The 25,465-nt window shown below is 35.7% G+C and overlaps 1 protein-coding gene across 1 annotated transcript; it reads left to right on the top strand.

The window, feature by feature from the left end:
• Nucleotides 1-9,680: 9,680 nt before the first annotated feature.
• On the top strand, nt 9,681-10,608 carry LOC132609430 (tyramine N-feruloyltransferase 10/30). The gene has a single exon (XM_060323407.1). It carries the CDS (start codon nt 9,767-9,769, stop codon nt 10,451-10,453), a length of 687 nt encoding a protein of 228 aa, XP_060179390.1. The 5' UTR covers nt 9,681-9,766; the 3' UTR covers nt 10,454-10,608.
• The last annotated feature ends 14,857 nt before the right edge of the window (nt 10,609-25,465 follow it).

Here is a 25,465-nt window from a genome sequence, read left to right as displayed (position 1 = left end):
CTTGATTTTTTTATTTTTTTTATTTTGAATGCATATATAACAAGTAAATATTTACTTTCGTGTTTCTTAATATTAAAACAGAGGAACATAATACTTGTTATAGGAAAAATGATTACTGTTCTTCCCCCCAAAAGTCCTTCTATGGCTTGGTGAAGTTTCAAGAACTTCTTTTCCGTAAAGTAATTTTTCTTATGGCAAATTAAATGCCAAAGTGTTGAAGAGACTTGAAAATTGATTAGCAAGGCAAACCGTGATGGCCACATCCCTTAAAACGGCAGTAGCATAATCAAGTAAGGACCTGCCATATTTTGCTTTTTCTGTGGCTTGGTAGCACTTTAATCTTTTTAAAATTGGTGCTTAAGGCAGAGTCTCGTGCTGATAACGTGTTATGAAATAATAATAAAAGTACACGACAATAAGATATATAGATAAAGAAGCTGGGAGAGAGATATATTTTATTGCTCTTTCAATTGATGTACAAATGAACTGAGTTGACTTCCTATTTATAGAAGAAAAGAAGCAGTTGCAAGGCTTTTCAGAAGCTGCTGACAAGCTGCCTACTTGAGCTACTTGCAAACTACCTGCTTGAGCTACCGTAAGCTGCCTGTTTGATTGCAAATTTATCCAATTGCAAGCCTTTCCAGAAAATCGTGTATTTGAAAGGGTATTCATAATACGGTGTATTTAGTACAAGATTGTCATAATGTTATAACTCTGAACATAATGCAATTTTTCCCCTTTATCTAGAACGTGAGATCAGCTATATATATACATATACTATACAAAATTTACATGAGTGAAGTTCATTAACATTTTAGTGGTGTATATGCAGACTTATTCGAAAGCGGTTTGGACCAAATTATCACAATTTAACTTGTATATATAAGTCTTAAGATGTTGTTATTGAAATTATAAGGCTATAGGTCTTGTTCCAAAACGATATTTATTTTACATTATTTCCAATCAATTTCAATTTTTTTTATTTTTTTTTTTTTTTGCATTTTTTGCATTTTTAAGAAAATGTTACTTATAAATATTTGATTCTTTTTATGAAAAGCAAGATGACACCCCTTGTAGAATGGTGTCTCCCGCCATTGACTGCATTTAACGTCATTCTGGTGTCTTTGGCCTCCAGTCAATGACCTCGGTAAGAAATATAAGTGAAAAAATGCAAAGGAAAACAGAAAAGAATATTACCCTATACTTCAACTTAAAATATCGTTGCTATGAAGTATTATTCAAATCAAAATTGAATATAGTACACCATAAATTAAACAGCCCCAGTACCATTGACCTAGTCCATCAACTCACCAACTCTGCCTCAGTTTTATAACTCAATTCAATATGTCTCTAAACCAAATTGATATAAGAAATTAAGCATTGGTAATGTGACATATTGAAATTAAGCATTTGGTAATGTAATTTGTTACCACGTCATTAAGTTTAGAAATCTCATCATTCAAAAGTAAATTGGGCGCTTCTTAAAGTCACTGTAAACAAATGAATTTTAAATCGATAACTGTTAAAAGATTTTGAGATGATTTTTTACCGGAGTGGTACATGAAATGCTTATAGCCGGTTTTTGCTAAGAAAATCATATCTCACAGAATCGAGCGAGTATAAGGTGTTAGGATCGAAATAATAGGGTGTCGTGCGGAAGATAAAAATTGCAAATTTTGAACGATGATGAATCAGACAACAACGAAAATATACTAAAGGGCATAATATTATAACATGATTTGGTCAAGTGACCTACATATTGAAAAATCTAATATAAAAAAGAAAACATTAAAACTATGAGAGAATAATCTCCCCTTAAACGAAACTCTTTTAATGACTACATTGTAGATGCTTTTCTATGTTTTTTATGTGAATGGAATATCCTCAAATTCTTCTCTCTCACTCTCTTTTTTTTTTTTTTTTTTTTGGGAAAGAAGTTTTAAAAAAAAAAAATTGAAGCAAAAGCCACCTAATTTTCGTAGAGAAAATACTCAAAATAACCCCAACGTTTGACCAAAATCCCAACTACACACCTAACCTTTGCGTTGGTCCTATTACCCCCTTGGACAATTTTTTTCAGTATTAAAATGCCCCTTTTTTGCTGATGTGGACAAGAGCGTGACTACACTGCTCAATGGCGCGTTATAGCCTTTAAAAAATAGCATCTGACGTGTTTTAAAATGCCAACTAGACTGCCACATAGATAAATTTAAATTCCCTCCATTTTTAGGCTACTTCATCTTCTTCTTCACCTTATTTAATACCCATGTCCATTTTTTTGTCAAAATAATACCCATTATAAATTCATAAAACATCAAGAATAATACCCATCCCCTGAAAAAGTACTATATAGCAAATTAATACCACTAAAAGAAAAGATCATCTAAGATCTCATAAAAGAGAAAATACTCAAAATACCCCCCAACGTTTGGCCCAAATCTCAACTACACACCAAACCTTTGCAGGGATCCTATTACCCCCCTGGCTATTTTAAAAGTGGAATATATTGCTCCCTAAATGCTGATGTGGCATGAGATGACAAAGAGAGTGTATTTCACTCTCTTTGAGAGAGTGAAAGGCAAAAATACATTATTAAAACTTTATTTTTAATATTTCTTTTCATTAATATATATATATATATATATATATATATATATATATATATATATATATATATATATATATATATATATTCCATATATGTTTCCAATGTTCTAATGGCGGGATTTCACCTAAGATCTGGTCGGTTTTGACCTCTTCCATGTCTGAGATTTGTTTACTGAAATTCAAAAATTAATGAGATTTAATTCAGTAAACAAATTGAATGTAAAAGAGAAAAAGGGCCATTATCCCATATTTTTGTTTTTATTTATTACGCCAACAAGCTCTTCCATCTCCGTCGCCACAATTTTACCACCGCCCCTTTCCATCTCCACTGCAGCTCTTCAATCTCTTCAACGGAATCTTTCATGCCATTACCACACGTCCAGATCTGTTAGCGAAGAGGCATGGATAGAGCAAAATCTGTTAACATACAGAGAAATGAGTTCGTCGGAGCAGTGGATGGACGGCGGGGGTGAGATTTTCGGGGAGAAAGGGAAAAAGACTGTAGCGGCAACACTTGTTATATCTTGCATTTTGTGCATTCGGATAATTTAAGACAATTGTAAGAAGCCAAGAGCAAGACAATAATTTTGATCTTGTTTAACACAAAAGTTGTTTATGAAAAATTTTTATGCGGAGATATCAAGAAAGGCTAGGGGAAAACTAAAAACAAAAAAAAAAAAAAAAAAAAAAAAAAAAAAAAAAAAAAAAATTGGGCTAGAAAAAAAACCCCATGTGGCCGTGCACTATGGGTGGGCCAAGGCCCACAAGGAGGTATAATACATGTGCATATTAGTCATATTTATCACCATTTGTCATCTTTAAGTCAAGATCATTCAAGAAACTTTGAGGGAGAGCAAAAATAAAGGGCCATTCGGCCAAACCAACAAAAAATTGAAGCCTCCCAATTTGATCCAAAAAAATATTTTCTTCTAGTATTCCTACTAATTCAAGGGTCCTCTTCAACGTGGTATAATTATTAGATCAAGAAAACTACTTTTTGTGGCAAGTTCAAAATTCTAGTCAAGTGGGAAATTGAGGAAAAAGGTAAGAATTTCTATTCTTTTATATGTCATGGAAGGTTTATGTATGTTGCAGTATGTAGAAATGAATGAAAATCATGGAAATAGTGTGTTGTGGGTGTGGCCGTGTGGTGTGTGTGTATGTATGGTGGCCGTGTGGTGTGTGTGTATGTATATGTGTGGGTGTGTAGGAATGATGACTCAATTATTTTATCTAGTGTTTTGGTTGTTGTTGTTGTGGATTCTATGTTGATGATGAAAGTTGGGTGATTCTAGTTGAAGTTGTAAGTGTTGGAGAGTGTTTTGGAAGCTAATGTGACTATAATATCATTTTTTGTATTTATGGAAATAATGTTGTTAGTGTGTGAATCATTGGTATAGTTCATGAATTGAAGGAAGGAAATGAGTTGTCATTGTTTTTGTTGAATTTGAAAGGTTGCGGGTGAAGTAATATGTTGATTGGGTTGTTGGAATATTTTGTGAATTGTTAGAAGTATTCTTGAATCATGTTAGAAAGATTTCAGATTAATACTTGAATGTGAAATCATTGGTGCTAGCTTGAATATATGTGATTAAATTGAATGTAAATGAAATGTCGTGAATTGTGTGACAAGAGTTGTTGATGTTAGAATATGTTTTGGGATTGATTGTTGAAGTTGTTAGTATGATTGTTGGTAATGTTGTTAATAATTTGGCCGAGTTAAATTCTCAGATTTGTTGTTGTATTTTGACCGAGTTGAATTCTCGGGGATGGTGTATTTACAGGGGAAATGCTGCCGAAATTTCGGTAGATTATAAACAAGTTTACTTGAAAGACTAAGATAAGTGTGTGACAGTATGTCTAATGATTATGTAAATCTCCTTGAATGTAGACTAACGAGCTTGGACGAATAAACGTAGCTAATAGAACGTGGAGCAGGTATGTAAGGCTTACCCTTTCTTTCTTTGGCATGATCTTTATGAAACAAATATATGATGTATATGTATGATTTTAAAGAAATTCCCATTCTTAGAGCCACTAGGATGGCTAACGTCTTTGATTTCCATAAGCTGTTCCATATGGTTGATGCGTATTTATGATGTCCGAAGTTCAGTTTGATATGTGTCCAAATGGCATTCGAAAGATAATTGATATGACTAAGGTTTTGATCTCCAATTGCTAGAACGTTCGATTATTCCGTTAAGTCTTTGATACATTTTGATATATATTTATATGATTCCAAAAGCTATATTTGATTTGATCCATGCGATATCTGAAAGATACTTGATACGATTGTTGCTTCGATTTTCCAAAAATGACTTCTGAAATGTTCGTAAAGGCTCTGTGGTAAAAACATCCGTAACTTTCATATATTAACTCTGATTGGTTTGAAACTTGTTTCTGAGCCTTCAGGTGTCGGCAAGTATATTTACCTATCAAGTCTTGATTATATGCATACAGTTTCTCACTATTCTGCTCGTGCATGTGCTATTACCTCTTTCGCCGGGTCCCGGGCCGGTATATTTTGTGCGCATTGTTCGCCGGGTCCCTTGCTTGAGGGCAAGGTACCATATATGAATTTCGAAGTATGATGTGCTAACGGTGTTATGATGTGTTCATGGTTCGCCGAACCAAATATGTGTATATGTATATTCTGATCTTATGATGTGATATTATGATGTGTGACGGAGATTACGGAGCAAATCTTCTGGAGTATGATGTGTGTGGCGCCAAAGGCAGGGTGGCGCCACGTTCCCCAGGTCTCGTAAGGGGCTGGATACCGTTCCTGGCATGCATAAAGCGGGTCTTTCTAAATGACTTTCTGAAGCAAAGACTAATTCGTGTTTCCAGTAAGTTGTTTCTATTATTCTGCATATCGTGCTTATTGTCTGTACTAACCTTTTGCGCGTGCCACAGCAAAACAATATGTGTATATGGATCGGGCTACACGTTCCGCAGCAAATACATTCGTGGATCGGGCCGAACGTTCCTCGGCACTAATATGTTATATGTATGGATCGGGTCGTACATTCCTCGGCACTATTATGTTACATATGAATCAGTTATGTGTGTATGTGTGTGATGACATACGATGTTGGCACGCGCAGTCGGTGTTTGGAAAATACACATTTTGGCACTCTGGATGACCTACTTACTTTCTGTACTTCTTCTGGCATATGGCATCGGTATATACGATTTGCATTCTGAAAAATAAGTATTTTGGTATTCTGAAAGTGTACTTACTTTTGTACCGTTTCTTTCGATTATGATTCTGTTTTCTGTATTCCATGCTTTACATACTCAGTACATATTCCGTACTGACCCCCTGTTCTTCGGGGGCTGCGTTTCATGCCACGCAGGTACACCCAGTTGAGCAAAGGACATTGTTAGAAGATGCTTCAACTGGATTGGCGAGCTCCACTTCCTTTGGAGTGTTGCCGAGTCGGAGTTTGTATGATATGATTTCTGATCGGAGTTATAGACTTTGCAGACAGAGTCGTGGGTATAGAATGTCAGTTTTGTAAGCGGCTTTATCAGCCGATGTGTCATTTTATGTTATGTTACAAATTTCGTGTGATTACAGATTTGACTTGTTTCTGAAAGTTTCCAAAAGCATTTATTACGTTTGTCATTTCACTAATTAAGAGTTCAAAAGATTATGTATGTAACAAGAGTCGGAGGGTTCGCTCGGCCCTAAGTAAGGGTCGGGTGCCCATCACACTCTAATGAGATTAGGGTGTGACAACACTGGATTAGATGAAACCGTCGCCGCCGCAACCAAAATCTGATTGAACGACCAGGAAGCATCGATATCGACATCGAGATCCATCATCATCGACTCTCTCTCCGCTAGTGCTGTGGCGGCGGAGACTTCGGAGTTGGTTCCGCCATTTTTGGTCAACTGTTCTCCAAAATTTTTGCTTTTTCTTCTTCTTCAAGTATAAAGTAGTCATTTTTTCTTTGAGATTTTGTATATGGAGAGAGAAAATTATGTTGAATGTCAATTAGCAGAATATGATTCTCACTTATGGCTTTGGGGAAGACGAAGGATTGAAAAAAAATTATAAAAAGAACCACGAGGAAGACAAAGGAAAGAAAAAAGAAAAAGAAATTTAAAAATAATAATAATAAATCAGAAAAAAAGGAAAGAATAAGAAAAAAATTGAAAAAGAAAAGTTTTAATTGAAATTTACACGTGTCAAGCGCGTGTGCTTCACACAGCCAACACATATGTGGGAGTGGCTTTTTCAGGAGCAATATATTTCACTTTTAAAATGACCAGGGGGGGGGGGGTAATAGGACCCCCGCAAAGGTTTGGTGGGTAGTTGGGATTTGGGCCAAACGTTGGGGGGTATTCTGAGTATTTTCTCTCTCATAAAATAAACAAAAAAACCAATTTCAAGACCCAAATTCCTCACAAATCTTAGCAGATCTTTGAAGTCTCTTGCTTTAAGCTTTGTCTTCAATGATTGAATCAAAAGAGAATCTTGATACTTAGTAGGAACAATTTTCAATCTCTTCTTTTGTTGTCTTTTAGGCAAAGAATCAACAATAAAGAAATTATCAAAACTTAGAACTCTTTTTTTCCCTCTTGTAATGACTCTTTTTTTAATGTAAGGAACACCCACAACAGAGCCATTAGTGACTTGATGAATGTCTTTAACAAGGAGATTAAGGCCTTGACATCTGTGGGTTGTGAGTGTGAAGAAGATGAAAATGATGAAGATGAATTTGTTGATGATGCTAAGGAGGAGTTGTTTGTTAAGGAAGAGAAACTGTATAATGAAGATGATGATGATGATGATGATGTTGATGAAGATGAAGGAGAATTGGGTATGGGTTTTCGGATCCTCATACTGAAAATGGAGTATGGAAAATTGAGAGATTTTTTTTTTTAAGAAGAAGAAGAAGAGTAGATGGCTGGAGGAAGGGGGAAATTAATAAAAAATGGGGGGAAATTAAAGATAGCACATGTGGACAAGCGCCTGTTAATAATTGGGGGTTGTCATATTGGACTGCCACATCAGCAAAAATGGGCATTTTAATACTGAAAAAAATTGTCCGGGGGGGGGGGGGGGGGGGGGGTAATAGGACCAACGCAAAGGTTAGGTGTGTAGTTGGGATTTCGGTCAAACGTTGGAGGGTATTTTGAGTATTTTCTCAATTTTCGTACGAAATTTGTGTCTATGCTAGCTTAATTTACAAGACTACTTTCTACCAATTGGTAAATCGGAAGTAAGACGGGTAACTTGCTAATAAGACATGCCCAGAAATTTGGGCCACTCAGACACTTGGAAATTGAACACATAAAAGTTTCTCCTTTAAAGTTGGTGCACTGTCTGTGTATTAATTTTTTATACCATCAGATAACCTTAACATGCTATAGCAGGTTACCGACCTTCTCCCAATGTTTTTTTCTTTTCTAAAAATTAGGCAATGGTAATTTATCTCTCTTCCCTTCCCTTTTTCTATCTGATTTTTTCTTCATTCCCTCTCCCTCTCTCTCTCTCCCCTTTAACTCCTATGTTTTCATTGTTCCCAATTAGTTGATCGGGTTTCTGTCATTGCTTCTTCTATCACCGTGAGTTTTTAATTCTTCAAACCCTCCTCTGATTTGTTCTAAAGTAGCAAACTTTACTAACACTTATTGAAAAGTGATATATTTATTCAAAACTTTCTCATAAGTGGACTCAGAATTTAAATTTAATGGGTTCATGTAATGATTTTCAACACTGAATTCGTTGAAACTTTAAATTATGGGTTCAGATCTAATATTTATTGAATTTATATATATGTATTTATACTCCGTATCGAAAGTTATAGATTGAACCCGTGTAGCCGAAAAACTTACAAGACTTTTGCCACGAAGAGTTTCTTGCTCTCTAGGCTTGAAGGCGGTAATCTAGCTGCTATTGAAACAAAACGAAGGAACTTCCGGAGTGAAGGTTCAGACTTAAGGCTGAGGCAGCGAGTGAGCCGAGGAGAGGTTGAGTGAAATCAGCAGCTCCTGTGTAGCCGAAAAACTTACGTCCGCCACTGATTAAAATATTGATGTAGATTTTTATATGATATAAGACTGCAGTTACAGATAATTCTATATTAAAAAGAAAAGAACAGTTAAAATTTATTTATAGTGCGTTCATAAAGAAAATAAAAAAATATGTGTAATAGTAACTCCTCAAAGAAAAAGGAACTCCTCAAGGGAAACAATGGCTGAAGTAATGAAGAATTACTTCTTTGCAAAGTTAACAAAATTTACAGCATTAAAGGTTTGTTTCATTGGTAATACATCTCATTAACAAAAAAAATCATGGAAACTTAAAAATTTTATTGATGCTAACTAGGGGTAGAGATTTGATTTACGCTCAAAAAAGGAAATATCAAATTTGATTAGAGTAAAATTAGGACTCTACTTATTTTTAATATTTTTTTCTAAATCTTAATTATAAAAGTTACTATAGTTACTGTAATTATCCTTTAATTTACCTGATGGTGTAAATAATTTTGTGCATTGTTAGTGTATAAAATTCTTTCCACCATCAAGTAAATGAAATTGTTATTTTGTATACTGACGGGCATAAAATTTAAACTCTTATCATACTAGTCTATTTACATGATTTTTTTTTTTTTTTTGGATATTATGAGTATTCATCGTGATCAATTAGTTTGTTTTACGTTATTTGACAGCTTACCACAACCTCCTTTTTTGTGGACTTCAAAATCGATAATGTGAAAAAGCTCACACCAAAAAAAGGGCAAAACACACAGGATAGCTATTTTGACCACCCCCCCCCCCCTCCCCCCCCAAAAAAAAAAAAAGTAGAGTGACCAAATTTATGGTCCTTTCAAAACAAACTGATTCAATAGGAAAGGATGATGAAACAGGAAAGTACGTGGACATGGTACTCACCTTTCACCAACTCAGAACAACTTTAACTAATTTGACTTATAATATGAACAAGTTGCACAGCTTGAAAAAGCCTCTCATAATTTGATTATATACGTACTTTTCTTCCACCAACCCAAGTAAATAAACAAATGAAAACACAAAAATCTGCACTATAAATAACTACCTTCATCCATAACCTCTTCATTCAAATAATCTCATCATAACCAAAACTTCAACTTTTCCAAAAAAAAAAAAAAAACACCTAGCACCATGGCTACAATTGAAAAAAACCTCACCATTACTGAAAAAGTTTATGTTAGAGTTCGTCTTGCAAATGAAGCTGATATTCACCATATATACAAACTTTTTTACCAAATTCATGAATATCACAACTACACTCATCTTTACAAAGCAACTGAATCTTCCCTTTGTGACCTTCTCTTTGATAAAGTTAACCCTAAGCCTCTCTTTTATGGTCCCTCGGTACTTTTACTCGAAGTTTCGCCAACCCCATTTTCAGATATCGACAACAAAGATGAAAAATTCAAGCCTGTTCTGAAACAATTTGACCTTAGGGCAGATGTCGTGGACAAAGAAGCCGAGGAATTTAAGTCCAAATCGTGCGTTGATGATGAGAAAAACGACGTTTATATTGCTGGATACTCGTTTTTTTACGCGAATTATTCGTGCTTTTATGATAAAGCTGGAATTTATTTTGAGAGCCTTTATTTCAGGGAGAGTTATAGGAAGTTGGGCATGGGGAGATTGTTGTTTGGGACAGTTGCTTCTATTGCTGCAAATAATGGATTTTCTTCAGTTGAGGGAATTGTGGCTGTTTGGAATAAGAAATCTTATGATTTTTATGTTGATATGGGGGTTGAGATATTTGATGAATTTAGGTATGGGAAATTAGTTGGTGATGCTCTACAAAAATATGCTGACAAGGAGAAGGTTTAATTTGATGAGGATATTTTAGTAAATATTCTTGGCTTTTGGGATGTGGGTTAATTTGTTTTTTCTCTGTCATTTGTGAAAGCAATTTACTGAATATTATGTAACATTAATTTGTGTTTGCAAAGGTTGGATGAATTAATAAACATGCGTTATCACTATATAGTTTGTAGTTTTGATGGCCTGGTCAGCTAAACTGAATTTTGAAGTTTCATAAGATTTCGAGTGGTTCATCTTTTAACCATGCTAATTATTACAACTATTTAGATATTTTATTAAAATAATTTGAAACTTGCACTTTTTCTTTTGCATTTCAAGACGATGAAAATAGCATCATTAGTACTATAAGTAAAGAATAATTTTTCGGCAAGCTAGCCAGGGGCTGATTTACCTTAGCCCGAGGGTTACGTAATACTGCTTCGTCGGAAAATTTTACGAAATATCTAAAATGCAGAAGAAAATAAAATAAAATGCAAATAAATGAAACTGTTAGACACGGTGAGCTATGTAGCTCACTTGGTCAGGCGCTCGGATTTAAAGCTTGATGATGCGAGTTCGAACCTCTGCTGTCTCATTTTGTATTTTAAAATACTTGCTTCTCATCTACAAACAATTACATGTACAGCTAATTCCATATATGCATAAAGTATTATTATTATTGTTTAATATTATTTTTGATGAGGTTATTTTAAATACATTAAAAAAAGAAAGAAAAAACTCATTGAGAAGAATTGTAGTAATATACGTGAATTGTTTTATTTAGATGTTTTTTAATATAATTTTATAGTGCTTTATTTTATTTTTTCATTATAAAATGTGACACCGCTTACGAAAGATCTTGCATACGCCACTGAAGCTAGCAAAGCAAAAGAGTTTATCCTAGCTGGAGACCAAGGTATGGGTTCGACCGTACCAGTAGCCTTGATCCAAGTACTATATTTCTCTTAAGAAATTTTATCCATTTAATATGTATAAATTATTAATGTAGTTCAGTAAATTAAAATGACTAGATTCTTAAATCCATAAATTTTAAATCCTAGCTCCGCCTCTGTTTATCCACTAATCTGATACATAAAGAATAGCAGATTTTTTGTCAGTATATACTTTTATATCCACAACTTAAAAAAATAACAAGACTCCAAAAACCTCAAAAATAATTAAGTTGTACCGTACAAAATCGTTGTATTTAACTATTAAAGAAGAAGATCTACGCGCATTTGACCTAGTTCATGTTTTGATATTTAACATTTATATATATACTCTCCAGCAAATTAAGAAAAGAGGAATATCAGAAATTTTGAGGTTGAAGAGAAGTATTGAATGGTCAAATATTACATGCTCGTATAGTATAGCAACAAAACGAATGAGTTTCTAATAAGACAAAGATTGTCACCATTTGATGTACCTAGCAACTAAAAAATGGTGGACGGCAGCACAAAATTGGACAAACAAATAGGCGTTTGGACATGAATTTGATAATATTTGGAAGAAAAAAAATAGTACTTGAACTTAAGTTGAAAAATGGATCTGAAAATTAAAGTTGTGTCTGGATATGCATTTCATTTGAAGAAATGCTGAAATTTTGTGAAAGAATGTGTATTTTTTTTTTTTTACTGAAAAACGTGGTTAGAATCGGTTTCTTAAACTTGAAAAACTCAATTTCAAGTTAGAGTGAACAAAATTGACTGCTGATAATGTATAACTAAATAGTTTGTTGAAAAAAAGGCAAAAATCTTGTATGTCCAAAAGGACGTTAAGATTACATGAGGGTACAACGAAATGATTGAGATCCATTCATTTTTACCCATACATTCCGAATATCTTGAAATAGAGATTATTATTTTTTAAGCAAAATGATCACACAGCAACAGCTAGTGATATTTTATTAACCAAAACAAATATTTACTGGAAGAAAATCTAAAGCAAAAACTAACAACTAAAGTTAAACTATATACAATGTGATGCAGAAATTATCAAAGCTCCACTCTGAATGCATAGTAGTCATTAACAACTGCCTTGGATTGATGTCCTAGCAGTCACCCCAAGCTCTCACCAAGTGCTATGTCATCAAATCCAAATGGATAACTCAAGCAATCAGTATGACAAACTATTTAACAGGTGTTACTTTGCAACTTCTGCCTTCAATCATGCACTGCTATAGTGGAAATAACCAGCCTAAATCCTATAAAACAACTACAAAATCATCTAACAGATCCCTTTTAGCAGGATGAACAAATAAACTGTTAATACCACACACTAGATAAGGAAATCTTAGACAACTCTATAGTTTATCAGGTGATGTCATTTAGACTGTGTAGTCCATGTCCATACCTAGTCTGGTTCCTTAGGTTTATTCTCTAAAAATATGATGTATGGTCTTGCACTCTTATCACTGTTAAGGATCTTCCTTGCACCTACTGGCAATTCCATAAACTGCTCAAACTGAATAGAACCTGCAAAATCAAACACTAAATTAGTTAAATAATCTACCAGTGCATTGTCTTCCCTCAAAATGTGTGCAAACTGCACTGGCCCTTTATTGCTCCATTGCTTGATCAACCTCACTTCCACACTAATCTTCCATGGATAGTCCCATTTATCCTCCAAGATATTGATCATAATCAATGATCAGACTCAATAATCACTGGGAATAACTGATGGGAGATGCAATATATCACAACATTTTGTATGGCAATTGCTTCTGCAACTATATTTATTGTAACCTGTAATTGTCTAGCACTAGCTACACCAAATCCCATCTGTCATCCCTAATACAAAAAGTTGTAGAACTTAATCCAGGGTTGCTCATAGAGGGTCCATCTGCGTTGCATTTAAACCAACCTACTCTAGGACAATTCAAGTGGATTAGTCTGATGGTACTAGTAGATCTAACTCCTTCTAAGAACTTGATCAACTAAGGCCAATCATGAGGGACCTCCTTTAACCAAGGATAAACAGCTCTCACTAGATTATGCAGATTATAATTGATCCCACATAACACGTTATCTTTGCTAATTTTCATCCTATGCATAATATCATTTCTCCTTCTCCACAGCTGCCAACAGATAAATACAGGAACAACATGATATATTGGCTTCAACATATGAGTGCATTGACTGTTCCACCATGTAACCACAGCCTGATGAACATGTACTAGAGGTCCTGAAATTCCAGCTGCTGCAGTGTAGTAATTCCATATAGACATAGCAAAATCTCCTTTAAGAAACAGATGTTGAACTGCTTCCTCTTGCTGAGAATCAACAAAACATCTGCATTTAGGCACCATTGATATATGAATTCTTTTAAGAACATCATCAACTAGTAATTTGTATTTCCACAGTCTCCATAATAAAAAACCAATCTTGAAAGGAATCCCCTTACTCCAGATTTGTTTAAACTGTAAGAACTCTGGCCATGTTGCTTTAGTTCATTCCATGCACTCTTCACTGAAAATTTCCCATTATTACTCAACATCCACCAAGGGTGATCTTTATCCTCCACCATCTCCCCATCCCCTAGTGAGTTTTTAATATGATCAACAATGTTTAGAGGAAGTTCATCGTGCATCCTCAAGAAGTTCCACCCTTCATCAGTCATGAAAAACCTCAGCTTATCAATATGGGAATGAACTGGAGCAATATGTTTTAAACATCTAAGCTTGGACCAATTATCTTTCCATACATTACACTCCCTATTCCTTGGCTCCCACCAGATAAAATTATCAATACTTTCCCTAGCATCCAGTATTTTTTTCCACACCTGAGAGCCACCTCTCCATTGCACCTCTGTGGGACTAAATTTCTTGCAGTATTTATTCCACATGAAAGTAGTCCACATAGTATTGTCTGTTCTGAACTTCCACCAAAGTTTCGCAAACAAAGCTTTAGAAACATCATATAAAGATCTAAAGTCAAGTCCTCCTTCTTCCTTTGGTAAACAGATCTTAGCCCAAGACACCCAATGTTTGCTTCTTCCCTCTTCTTTTTTATCCCAAAAAAATCTTGCAAATATTTTATGAAGCTCATTAATGGTATGTTTTGTTGGAACAACAACAGACAGTAAATAGACTGGGATGCTTTGAAGGACAATGTTTATCAACAGATGCTTTCCCTCCATAAGATAGTAACATGCCCTTGCAGTTCTGCAGCTTATTTTTCAGCTTCTTAACGAGATCATTATAAAACACCTTTTTCCTCCTAGAATGAAAGATTGGACAACCTAAGTATTTCAAAGGAAAAGCTTCTCTAGAGAAACCAGTGATAAGTTCCACCTACTGACTTATTGATACTGGCACCTTATGAAACATGTAAAATGCACTCTTTTCTTTATTTATAAGCTGACCAGACTCTTTCTCATAATCTTACAACACCTTCATAATTTTCTGAAGACAGGTCTTCTCTACTGAAGTGAAGATAATTGTATCTTCAGCATAAGACAAATGATTAATATTAAAACTCCACTTAAGTAATTTGTATCCCACATAACAAGAATCATCGAAGAAAGCATTGAGGGACCTTAACAGGACCTCTGCAGATAAGATAAATAAAGCAGGTGATAATGGATCACCCTGCTTAACTCCCCTAGTTGAGTGACAAAAACATGTGGATTGACTATTGAATAGTACTGAATATCAATTATTTGCCAACAACCTCCACATTTGATCTAGGAATTGACTAGCAAATCCCAATATCTCCAGTACTTTAACCAGAAAACTCCAGCACACTCTATCATATGCCTTAGCCATATCCAATTTGATCACTATATTGGCAGGCTTGCCCCTCTTTCTAATATTAGTGACTATCTCTTGTGCTAGTAATACATTTTTAATGATGCTCCTGCCTTTGACAAATCCTGCCTGGTTGCTAGATATGAGAGCTGGTAACGCCTTTTCCAACCTATCATGTACCACCCTAGAGATGACTTTGTTGACAAAGTTATTAAGACTTATTGGCCTTAGATCTGAAAAAGTTTGCACTGTGTCCTTTTTTGGGAGAAGAACCAGATTTGTGTGAGTAATGGACTTAGGGAGAGAATGACCATTGAAAAATGCCTCCACCATCCTGACTATATCCCTCCCCACCACATCCCAGCACGATTGGTAAAATTCGCCAGAAACTCCATCCGGACCACTAGCATTTGTCCCACTAAGATTGAAAACAGATTGCTTGACTTCTTCAGAGCTAGGAATGCAACATAATGCAGCATTGGCCTGTTGATCAACAAGATAAAGAATATGATCTAGAAGTCTACTTTGAGTCTGCACCTCCTCCAGTGAAAATTGGGTTTGGTAGAACTGCACAGTATGACTAGCCATTTGAGCTTCATCCTCTATCTATGAGCCATCCAATCCTTGAATCCTTCTAACCATCAGCTTCATCCTTCTACCCCTCACTAGATTGTGAAAGAATCTAGTATTTCTATCACCCTTCACAAACCAATCAACTCCTGCCTTTTGTATCCAGTGTTCCTTCTCAAAATGAAGATACCTTTTATACACAGCATGAGCACACTTCAGTACCTGTTAGTAGCAGTAAAAGCCTCCTCAAATAATTCCTCCTTGATTTTGACAATCTCCTCCCTAATAATTAATTTTTAAACAGGTCTCCATACACCTCCCTACTTCACTTAGAAAGGACACCCTTCAAATGTTTAAACTTGGCTTTAAAACTGATGAAAGAATCCAGTTGTTCATGATACTGCCAGTTTTGCTTAAATGTATCATGAAAAGTCTCATGATCAGTCCAAAAATTCAAAAATTTAAAAGGTTTAGGCACATTAGCAGTAGCTGCACCATAAGAACAAAGGAGTGGTGCATGATCTGAGCCAGTTCTTGGTAGGTGTTCAACTTCCATATTACCCAACCATGTCTGCATCTGAGAATTAACCAACATTCTATCCAACCTTTGAAATATACATTCATTATCCACCCTGCCATTCCACCAAATGAAAGGGCTACCCTTGAATTGTATATCCTCTAGCTCACAAGAGTTGACACAAAATACAAAATCCTCTGAGTCATTCATATTTACTGGAAATCCACTAATATTTTCTTCTTGATTCATTACAACATTGAAATCACCCCCCACCATCCAAGGACTTGTAACATTATTAGCTAGCTGATATAAGTTGTCCCATAATTCCAACCTCTCCACAGCATCACACTTAGCATATACCAAGGTGGTAATTAGCTCTTCATTGAATTCCTGGAAAAACAACCTCAGTGTAACCTATTGTGATGAGTCCAGCAACACCTCCAGCTCAATATTCTCTGCTATAAACACCTAAACTTTGCCATTGATATTGGACAAAGTTGTATGCATGTTCAATCTCCTCCTATAATGTTGAATTTGAGTGACTTGTTGAAAAGGTTCCATCAATGCAACTAAAAAGAATTTATGATGCCTATTTAATATTTATAGCCTATGAAAGGCTTTCTGAGTCCTTACTGATCTTATATTCCATATGAGTGATTTAAACATCATTTGGAATTAGATTTAGCAGCAATCCTCTTTGACAACTCCCTTATAGCCTGCTATTTCTCCACCTTGTTTTGTTTATTGTACTTCTTCTGCCCCTTTGTAATGGTTTTTGCAGCTCCTCCTCCTGATGTTAAGACCTTTTCTTGCAGTAAAGTAGTAGACAAGACCTCCTCTTTGCCTCTTTCAAGCAATTTAGAGCCAATAATCTCATCAATCTCAATATTATGAGAAACCACATCATGCAATCTCTTATTTGGAGAAATCTTTGAAGGTATTGACACCTTTAGAGGAGATATATTGTCATATAGGACCACTGCCTTTTCACTACTCCTGCTACTATCATGATTATGAGGATCCTATTCAAGTAATAGCAGATCTTGCATATGAGAAGTATCAAAATTCTCTTTGAACACTTCTCCTTCATTGGCAATGTCATCACTATCAACTCCAATCTTTTCCACATGATCCTCCATAGAAACACTAACAGAAATAGGCTCTCTTCCTTCCTTTGTGATCTCACCAGCATTTGAATCATACACCCCCCTCCCTATGCACCTGAGGCTGAGATTTAATTTCCATGGGAACTGTTCTTATCTGCACTGGAAGTGTGAACCTCATCTTTGTTGTAAGTCTTCTCAACATGCACTCCCTCTTTTGTACCTCACTGCTTGCAGACTCCTTAAAGGCCTAAAACTCCATTGCCTTAAGACCTATTTCATCAAATCCACTCCTGGCTTGATCCTCCTCCTTGTTGCAGTGCACCTCAACATGTATTTCTTCTTGTATTTCACTTTTCTTGCTTTGTGTGACCTCCTTTTCTTGATGTTTCTCTACACAAATATCTTCCATATCATCTTGCTTTTTCTCATCAGGGTCAGATTGAGGTGCTTTCTTCCCAGAATCAAGTTCCTCCATCCAATGAAATACTTCAAATCTGTTCTGTGTGTCAACCTGATTATGCCCCACTGTCTTTCTTGGTGATTTATGTTGTTGTATACTCATTTCCTAATTAGCTTGACCGTTTACTTCATTTTGAATCTCTTGTGCCTTATCTTCAATTGATCCCCCCCCCCCCCCCCCCCCCCCCTTTGGTATAAACCTTTGCTAAAGTTTCCTCCCATTATATCTTTATCTAAGCCTTCTTTGTTGTTGGAATTCTTGATGTATTTCATCCTGATTACCACTTGACGAGGCTACACCTTGATTACTTGCAACTGTAACTATGCCTTCAGGTTTAGCTTTCAACTCTGGATGCAAAACTCGACATCATAAGTAGAATGGCCCTGAAGCATACATTCAGTACAATATTTTGGCAACACATCATACTGAATTTTAACCTTCTCTAGTCTAAATTCCTTCGTAACTTCATCCTCCACTTCCATATTCACAAATTTTGGAAGGTCAGCTAACAAATCAACTTGAATCTTTACCCTTGCACAACTAGGCCTAGTTTTGCTAATAGTAGCCATATCTAATTGTAAAGGCCTCCCAACTGCTGAGGCCAATGTGAATAGTGCATTCTTGACAAAGAAGGTAGGCAACGAATTTGGGAATGATATCCAAGTTATAGCTTTCGTAGTTTCCTTATCAATCTTGATATAGGAATCATAGATCAAAGGCCTCATTTGATAAGTATTACCATCCTTGGACTTCAACTAATATACACTCTTAGAGGTTATGTTAACAAAATCTTCCAGTAGGTTTAACCTAATCAACACATTTCGATAACGAAATAGGCCAATTGTGCATTTACCTTTCACTCCACATTGTTGAGGAATGATAGTACGCAGTTCTTCAAGTCTTGGCCATCCATGATGAGCAAATTTACCAATGACAGCATATTGTAAGTTCTCCAAGATCTCCATTCGTTTGACTTTCGCCGCTGTCCACTTAACCATTGGAATACCATTATCATAGGAAATATTTTTAAGAGGTATTGGATCACATATTTGCGTATGTATGTTAGCATTACCATGGGATAGGGTTTGAGCATAGTTTGGCTGTTGTGTGGAAGAAGAAGTAGGGTTAGGGATGATTGTGGGTAAACAAGAATTAGGTAGAGGAGGATATAATGTTGTAGAAGAAAGAAGAGGTGGCTGGCCAGCCGTCTATGGCTGGCCAGCGGCCATGCTGGCGATGGTTTGTTAAGAAATAGCTAGGGTTTGCATGAAAAATATAGGAAAGAGAATAGAGCTTTTTTTTTCCGAGTCTGAAAAATATTCGAGAAAATGATCTGAAATAGAGAATTTGCCGATATGCAGCACATTTTTATTTTATTTTTTATAAGTCACCGCAATTAGGTTGTGTGCCTAAGGTGTGGGGGGTTTGGCTGTAATTTTACTATTTTATATGAACTAATTTACAAAAGTAGTGTATTTAGCCGCGCGAAGCGCGGGCCAATTAACTAGTTGATAAGATAATCTTACAACGACTAGAGGAGGACATGTGTCACGATCCAATTCGTGAATCGTGATGGCACCTACACTGTTCCCCCCCCCCCCCCCCCCCCCCCCACAGGTAGGTGAACCATTCCCAACTCATTTTAATCATTTTTAAAAATTATGTGAAAATAAGCAATACTTTAGTTAACAGATGCAAATCAGTAGTCATACCAACCTAGGTAATATCCAACCATACATCTTGTCCGAAGACCTAATCAAGCTTTGTCCGGTCAATTCTACAAAATATATACGTTTCACTAATCAAAGTCTAACTAAAGTAAGTTGTACCCTGCAGAACAGGAGCCACGAACTCCTCCACATAAGCCTACTGTTTCTGAAATGCCTCAGAACGATGGTAGTCTAGTAAATAAGGACAGACCATAATGCTAAGTAACCAACATACCATCTAATCAAAAAAAAAAATGGGGAAGAAGACCCAATTTCTTCTACCCTTTTCAAATGGATGAAACCATCATTAAATGGTAATTCTATCATAATCTCACTCCCAACAATCATTATCCTCCAACTTATAGGTTTCTAATGAATTTAACCCTTCCAAAATAGATTTTAGGTCAAAGTTCCCATTTTTATTAGAACCTTAAGTTTCAATGCACAATTCACATCATTAATAATTGAATTCTCATCCTAGGATGTGATAATCTATCCTCCTAGATGATTAAACAATAATAAAATCAACAAACCATCAATTATATAAGGGTTTATTAATTCTAGGGTTCTAGGATTTCCATTCACCATTAGAGAACCTTAAACTAGACATGGAACTTAGAGAAGAAAAGTAAAGGAACAATTAAAGGTGGGAACTTACCCTCAAAGATGCTTCACCCATGAATGGAATAAAATTCGCTTCTTTCTCTGTTGAAAACTGTGGTTGGGATTTTGTGGGTAATGACTCCGAAATTTCAATATAAAAGTAGGCTTTTGCACCCCCCCCCCCCCCCCCCCATCTTCGTTGCAGCGGTAATGAGTTTCACTGTAGCGGGTTCATTGCAGCGTTCCCTAGCTTTGCTGCAACGGACCTACTTGTATAACCTGCACTATAATGACCATAACTCCCTCACCCGAAGGCGAAATACGACGATTCTTTATGCTATAACTTCTTAATTACGATACGGATCTAATGGTTCAATCAAAACACAAAACAAAGGTCATTTGATTAATATGGTGCCCCTTATACTCAAAGAACTATGGCGAAAGCATTGAATACGAGCGCGTCAAAACCCAAATCCGTTTGAAACTCTTCGAAACCTCACCAAAACTTATGGACAAGTCTAAAATCATCATACAAACTTGTTGGAACTTTCAAAACATTGACACGGGGTCATCTTAACCCGATGTTAACTATGGTCAACTCTATCTCTTTAACTTAACTAGTTCCTCCACCAATGACTCAAATCACATTCCAACCTTTCAAGAATCAAATCAATGACTTCACTAAGTCATAAGTCATACTAACGGGACTCGAGGAAGGGTCAACAAGAGTAAATGGGTCAAAAACACTATAATGACCAAATAGGTCGTTACATCATATACCAATTAAACAATCGTTCGTCCGAGAACGAAGAAGGGGAGTACGAAGCTGACGATAGCCGGGGAATCTTCTTTTAGCCCACACGAAAATCTCCACATGCAAGAATTTTAGTGATAGCACCATTCGTTCATCTTATCAACAAAAAATTACTTTATCTTAGCTCAAAACCCAAATTCCCATATTTTCCATACTCAAAATTTCTTACGCAACTGATTCCCGAATATGAGAACTGCCTTTGCTTGAATCCTCTGATTTATATAACCACACTTTTGTACGTGATTGATGGGTCCCACAAACATTTCTCGAATAGCACAATCCCTTAGTATAGCCTTAAAACATAACCCACTTTGATCACTCTAAGGACCTCACATGCCCGTAGTACCTTTTCGAATCATTACTAAGCTCGACGTAAACCATTATAACTGTCCGAATAACTGACTTCGGTAAAATATCATCAAGTCTACTCGCAAACCCGGATAAAGCTCGGTAAAACTGTCATACCTCAAATCTAAACAATAGCGCATCGAATCTGTGAAGGTGATTTGCCAGGAAACCGATACGTCTCTATGGAAACATACATAGTTTATCAAGCTTAATTCGAATAATACTGATCCTGAATGAATGCACAATCCTTGAATACAACCAATAGTACTCAAACTGACTCCAAACTTTCTGAAACCAATCACCGTCCTATTACCCATCTGGGGCAGCTAGCTCTAGTCTTTTAACATTCTGAAAATGCTCACACAAGCTATCTGATTAGTAATACGCACAATACAACCTACTACCATGAGAACGGTCTCATCTCGAAAATATAACTCTAACCTTCACCTTATAGGGATTTCCATAATTTCTCTCCTTTAGACCACACTAACCCATCTACTGCAGAATGTTACGAACTTATCCAATTGTAAATCACACAAGTCACTTCCATCAGCCTTAACACATCGGTTACCTAAAATTTTCTTCTTACTAGTCACTGATCACGAAATCTCACGAGAACTATGTGATATCAGTCAGTCCATTTTTGTAGACTCCTTTCCTTAAGTGTACTCACGATCACACTTGTCTGAAATAGATAAGACAACACCTCCCCAGCTTACACTAACCTAGGTAATCCCGAAGATATACCTTATTTTTTTTATCGATTCCTGATCGACTATACCTTTTTCCCGACTGTTCAATCCCCAATTCCAATCAAATCACAACCATCATCACTGTCTAACCATTTCTTGAATCCACTCAATAACATAGCGCATTTTCATAAGTCTTGCAAACTAGCCGAGTCATTCCTGGAGATAGCAGCATGTCCTTAACTCACTCAACTCTGAAATTGAATAATTTCTAAGTCCAACGTATCACATAGTAGTCCTACTTATGTCCCCACGTACTCTATCAAGGTGCCTTCGCTCAAATTCTAAAATTTTCTCCACAACTTGAATTTATTCAAACCTCATTATCGATTTACCACTTCGAACTTCCTACTGGTCGACCCAGAACACCACTAAACATTTGCGCGATTATCTTTTTCATTCAATCAACCCAACTGAGTAGCGACACCAATGATAGCAAGAATTAGTCAAAACTAACACAACAGGTACAAAGGCTCTCAAAATCTCCAAAGTATACTTAGAGAATGATGAAGGGAAATGACAAGGTTCTAAGGGTTTTAACTTAGGAAGTATGAACAAAACTTCCTACTGTCCACTGCAGCAGTCAGACCTCCGCTACCACGGGTCCGCTGCAGAGATCAGACCTCTGCTACCACTGGTCTGCTACCGCAGTTCTGGTGCCACTGCGGCGAGCACCAGACACCAGAATATTTCCTTGTTTAACATGTCTCAACCCGAAATCCGACTATCCCCCGATAGTTCCTTGGTTACTAAAAACTTTATACTTGACCATCACTAAATCATTAATTAATCAATCACTGGCTCACGGCATAACCAAACACAACAACTCAACATTGAACCCTTATGTCTATTCTACCATGTATGTGATAGAATACAGGCATACGCAGCGGAAGCAAATAGCCAGGATCGAACTTGCATGTAATATAGACAATACATAATCAAAGATATTGATCAAACATAAAATTTATACTTATCTCTTCAAGCGTGACCGCGACGAAGAATCGAATCTTCAACCACGAACACACACCATCCACGAGAACGTCATCCTTCAGTTCCACAGCCTTATGCTGTGTAACCCAAATAATACCAGAATTTGTGAAATTCGTGTGGGCGAATTTCTATGGAAAAGTTGAAGAAACTTCTAAAACCCCTAGCCTCTTTATGGAATAAGGCCCCTATTTTTTAACTACAGGTTTTAGGGTTTTCCCCTTTTTCCAAAACCTGTTGGGTCTTTATTTTCCACCAAGAGATAATATTCCATTTAATTCTTTATTATTCGGGTACAGCAGGGACCACCGAATTTAATTAACGAGGCTTCCTATTATGGAATTAATTCGAAATATCTGAATTAATCCTACCATAATAAATTTTGAATTATTCCACTAAAAAATCGTAACTGCACTCCTCAGTTCAATTTTGAAATCTTTCATTAAATCTTATTTAACTCCCCATGTTAAGATTACAGATACCAATCAACTAAATTAAATTATTGACAATTTAATTCATTGACTAATTGAATCCTTTATACTTCTGCTTAATTTATATCATGTGACGGATACAAAATCCACCTGTAGAGTTTTCACATGAGATTTATAAACATTCATAAAGGGGTATCATCAATCTCAAAGTCGAGACATGGATTCTATTAACTAATTATTATTTCACAAATGTATTTGTCAATTATCCAATTTACCAGGAATACATAGACTCGCAATTTAATCGTATATTTTAATAAATCAAAATAATGAACAAATCACATTGATCATAATAATCATATCAAGATTAAGAGTATAAGTACATTTAATGAGCTAGAGAGGTTGTTTTATATATTCAATACAAAAACACTTATATGTACTTGGTCCGTTCAATACATACAAAATGTACTAGTACAAGAAGACGGAACTATACCGTTCCCATAATGAAGATACATTATATTTAGTCTTGTGCTACAATCATACCGATGGCTTTGTCCAATTTCCATCTTATATTGTGAACATAAACTTTATACTTATAAGAACCGAGGATTTAATCTTTCGTGTATAAGCTAAACTCTATACACTAAATCATCTACTATATAAGTAAAGGACACACATACTAGTACATGATCTATTTAACTCTTTATTAAAAATTTAATAAATAATTATTCTATAATAAATATTATGTCCAAACACATGGTTAATAGTATATATCCCAACAATCTCCCACTTAGACTTTTAACCATGACAATTGTTAGAATATACCATATCTAAACGCATGGTTAATGGTATATACCCCAAAATCTCCCGCTTAGACTTTTAACCGTGCATTTAAAACTTTCACATGTATTCCTTTTGCACGACTATCAAAAGTCTTAGCCAATAAGCTCTTTGCAAAAAAAAAAAAAAAAACTTGCCGAGTTGTTTTGTGATGCGACTTTGTCTAGTAGTGCTTCGTCGTAACTGACCGGTTTTGTACTAAGATCTTTAGGGATCCTATCATGAAACTTTCCCAAAAATGTATTTCTTTTCAGGATCCTATCATGAAACTATCCTAAGAGTATACACCAAACCGATCTTGATTATTGTTCTCCCACTACGACTAAGTACTACTACTATCATAGTCACACTATCATATCCCTGAGTCTTAATATTATCTTCATTGCCTTTCGGTATTGAAATATTAACGACATCATATAGTGTTATTTTCTCAATATCACTCCCACTACTTAAAAGTAGTGAATTTCCTTACGCCTATTAACGTTTCTCCCACTACTTAAATGCAACGGAACATCAACCCTGACTTATCGGTTAGATGTTCTTGAACTTCTGAATTTTTGAATGACTCATTGTCTATTTCTTTGCTCAGTTCCTATAAAACTAGTTTACTTCTAGGAACTCGGTTTATTAAATATTCCTTTTCTAATAATCTAGCAATTGTATTAACAATTACCTTATTTTATTTTAGGACAGTAAATAAACCTCCTTTCAATCCCTTTGGATATCTAATAAACATGCGTACATCCGTTCTTGATTCCCACTTATCTGTTTTCCCTTTGAACGCATGTCCTAGACAACCTCTTATCCGAACATGTTGCAGATTTGGCTTATATGCAATCCACTGTTCTATGAGTATCAAAGGTACTAACTTAGAAGGAATTAAATTAAGAATGTAACCCGCAGTTTCTAAGACATATCCCAAAACGAAAAAGCAAATATAAATAAGTCAATCATTAATCTTACCACCTTCAAAAGAGTCATGTTTCTTTTCTCTTCCACACCAATCTATTGTAGAATACTTGGTGTAGACAATTGAAAATGAAATCCCTCTATCTAATAAGTAACTAATGAACTATGCAAAGAGGTACCCGCCACTACGATCAAATCGCAGTGACTTAAATATCTTGAAATTTTCAAAGTATTCGGACCTACATAGCATCA

Source organism: Lycium barbarum, chromosome 9 (assembly GCF_019175385.1).
Source record: "Lycium barbarum isolate Lr01 chromosome 9, ASM1917538v2, whole genome shotgun sequence".
Classification (NCBI taxonomy): domain Eukaryota; kingdom Viridiplantae; phylum Streptophyta; class Magnoliopsida; order Solanales; family Solanaceae; genus Lycium; species Lycium barbarum.
Note: the sequence above shows the minus strand (reverse complement) of the source record. Positions and strands in the feature narration are given on the sequence as shown.

Bases quoted from the DNA above. Each gene is read 5' to 3' on its own strand.
- LOC132609430 (XM_060323407.1), top strand. From the start codon at position 9,767: ATGGCTACAATTGAAAAAAACCTCACCATTACTGAAAAAGTTTATGTT.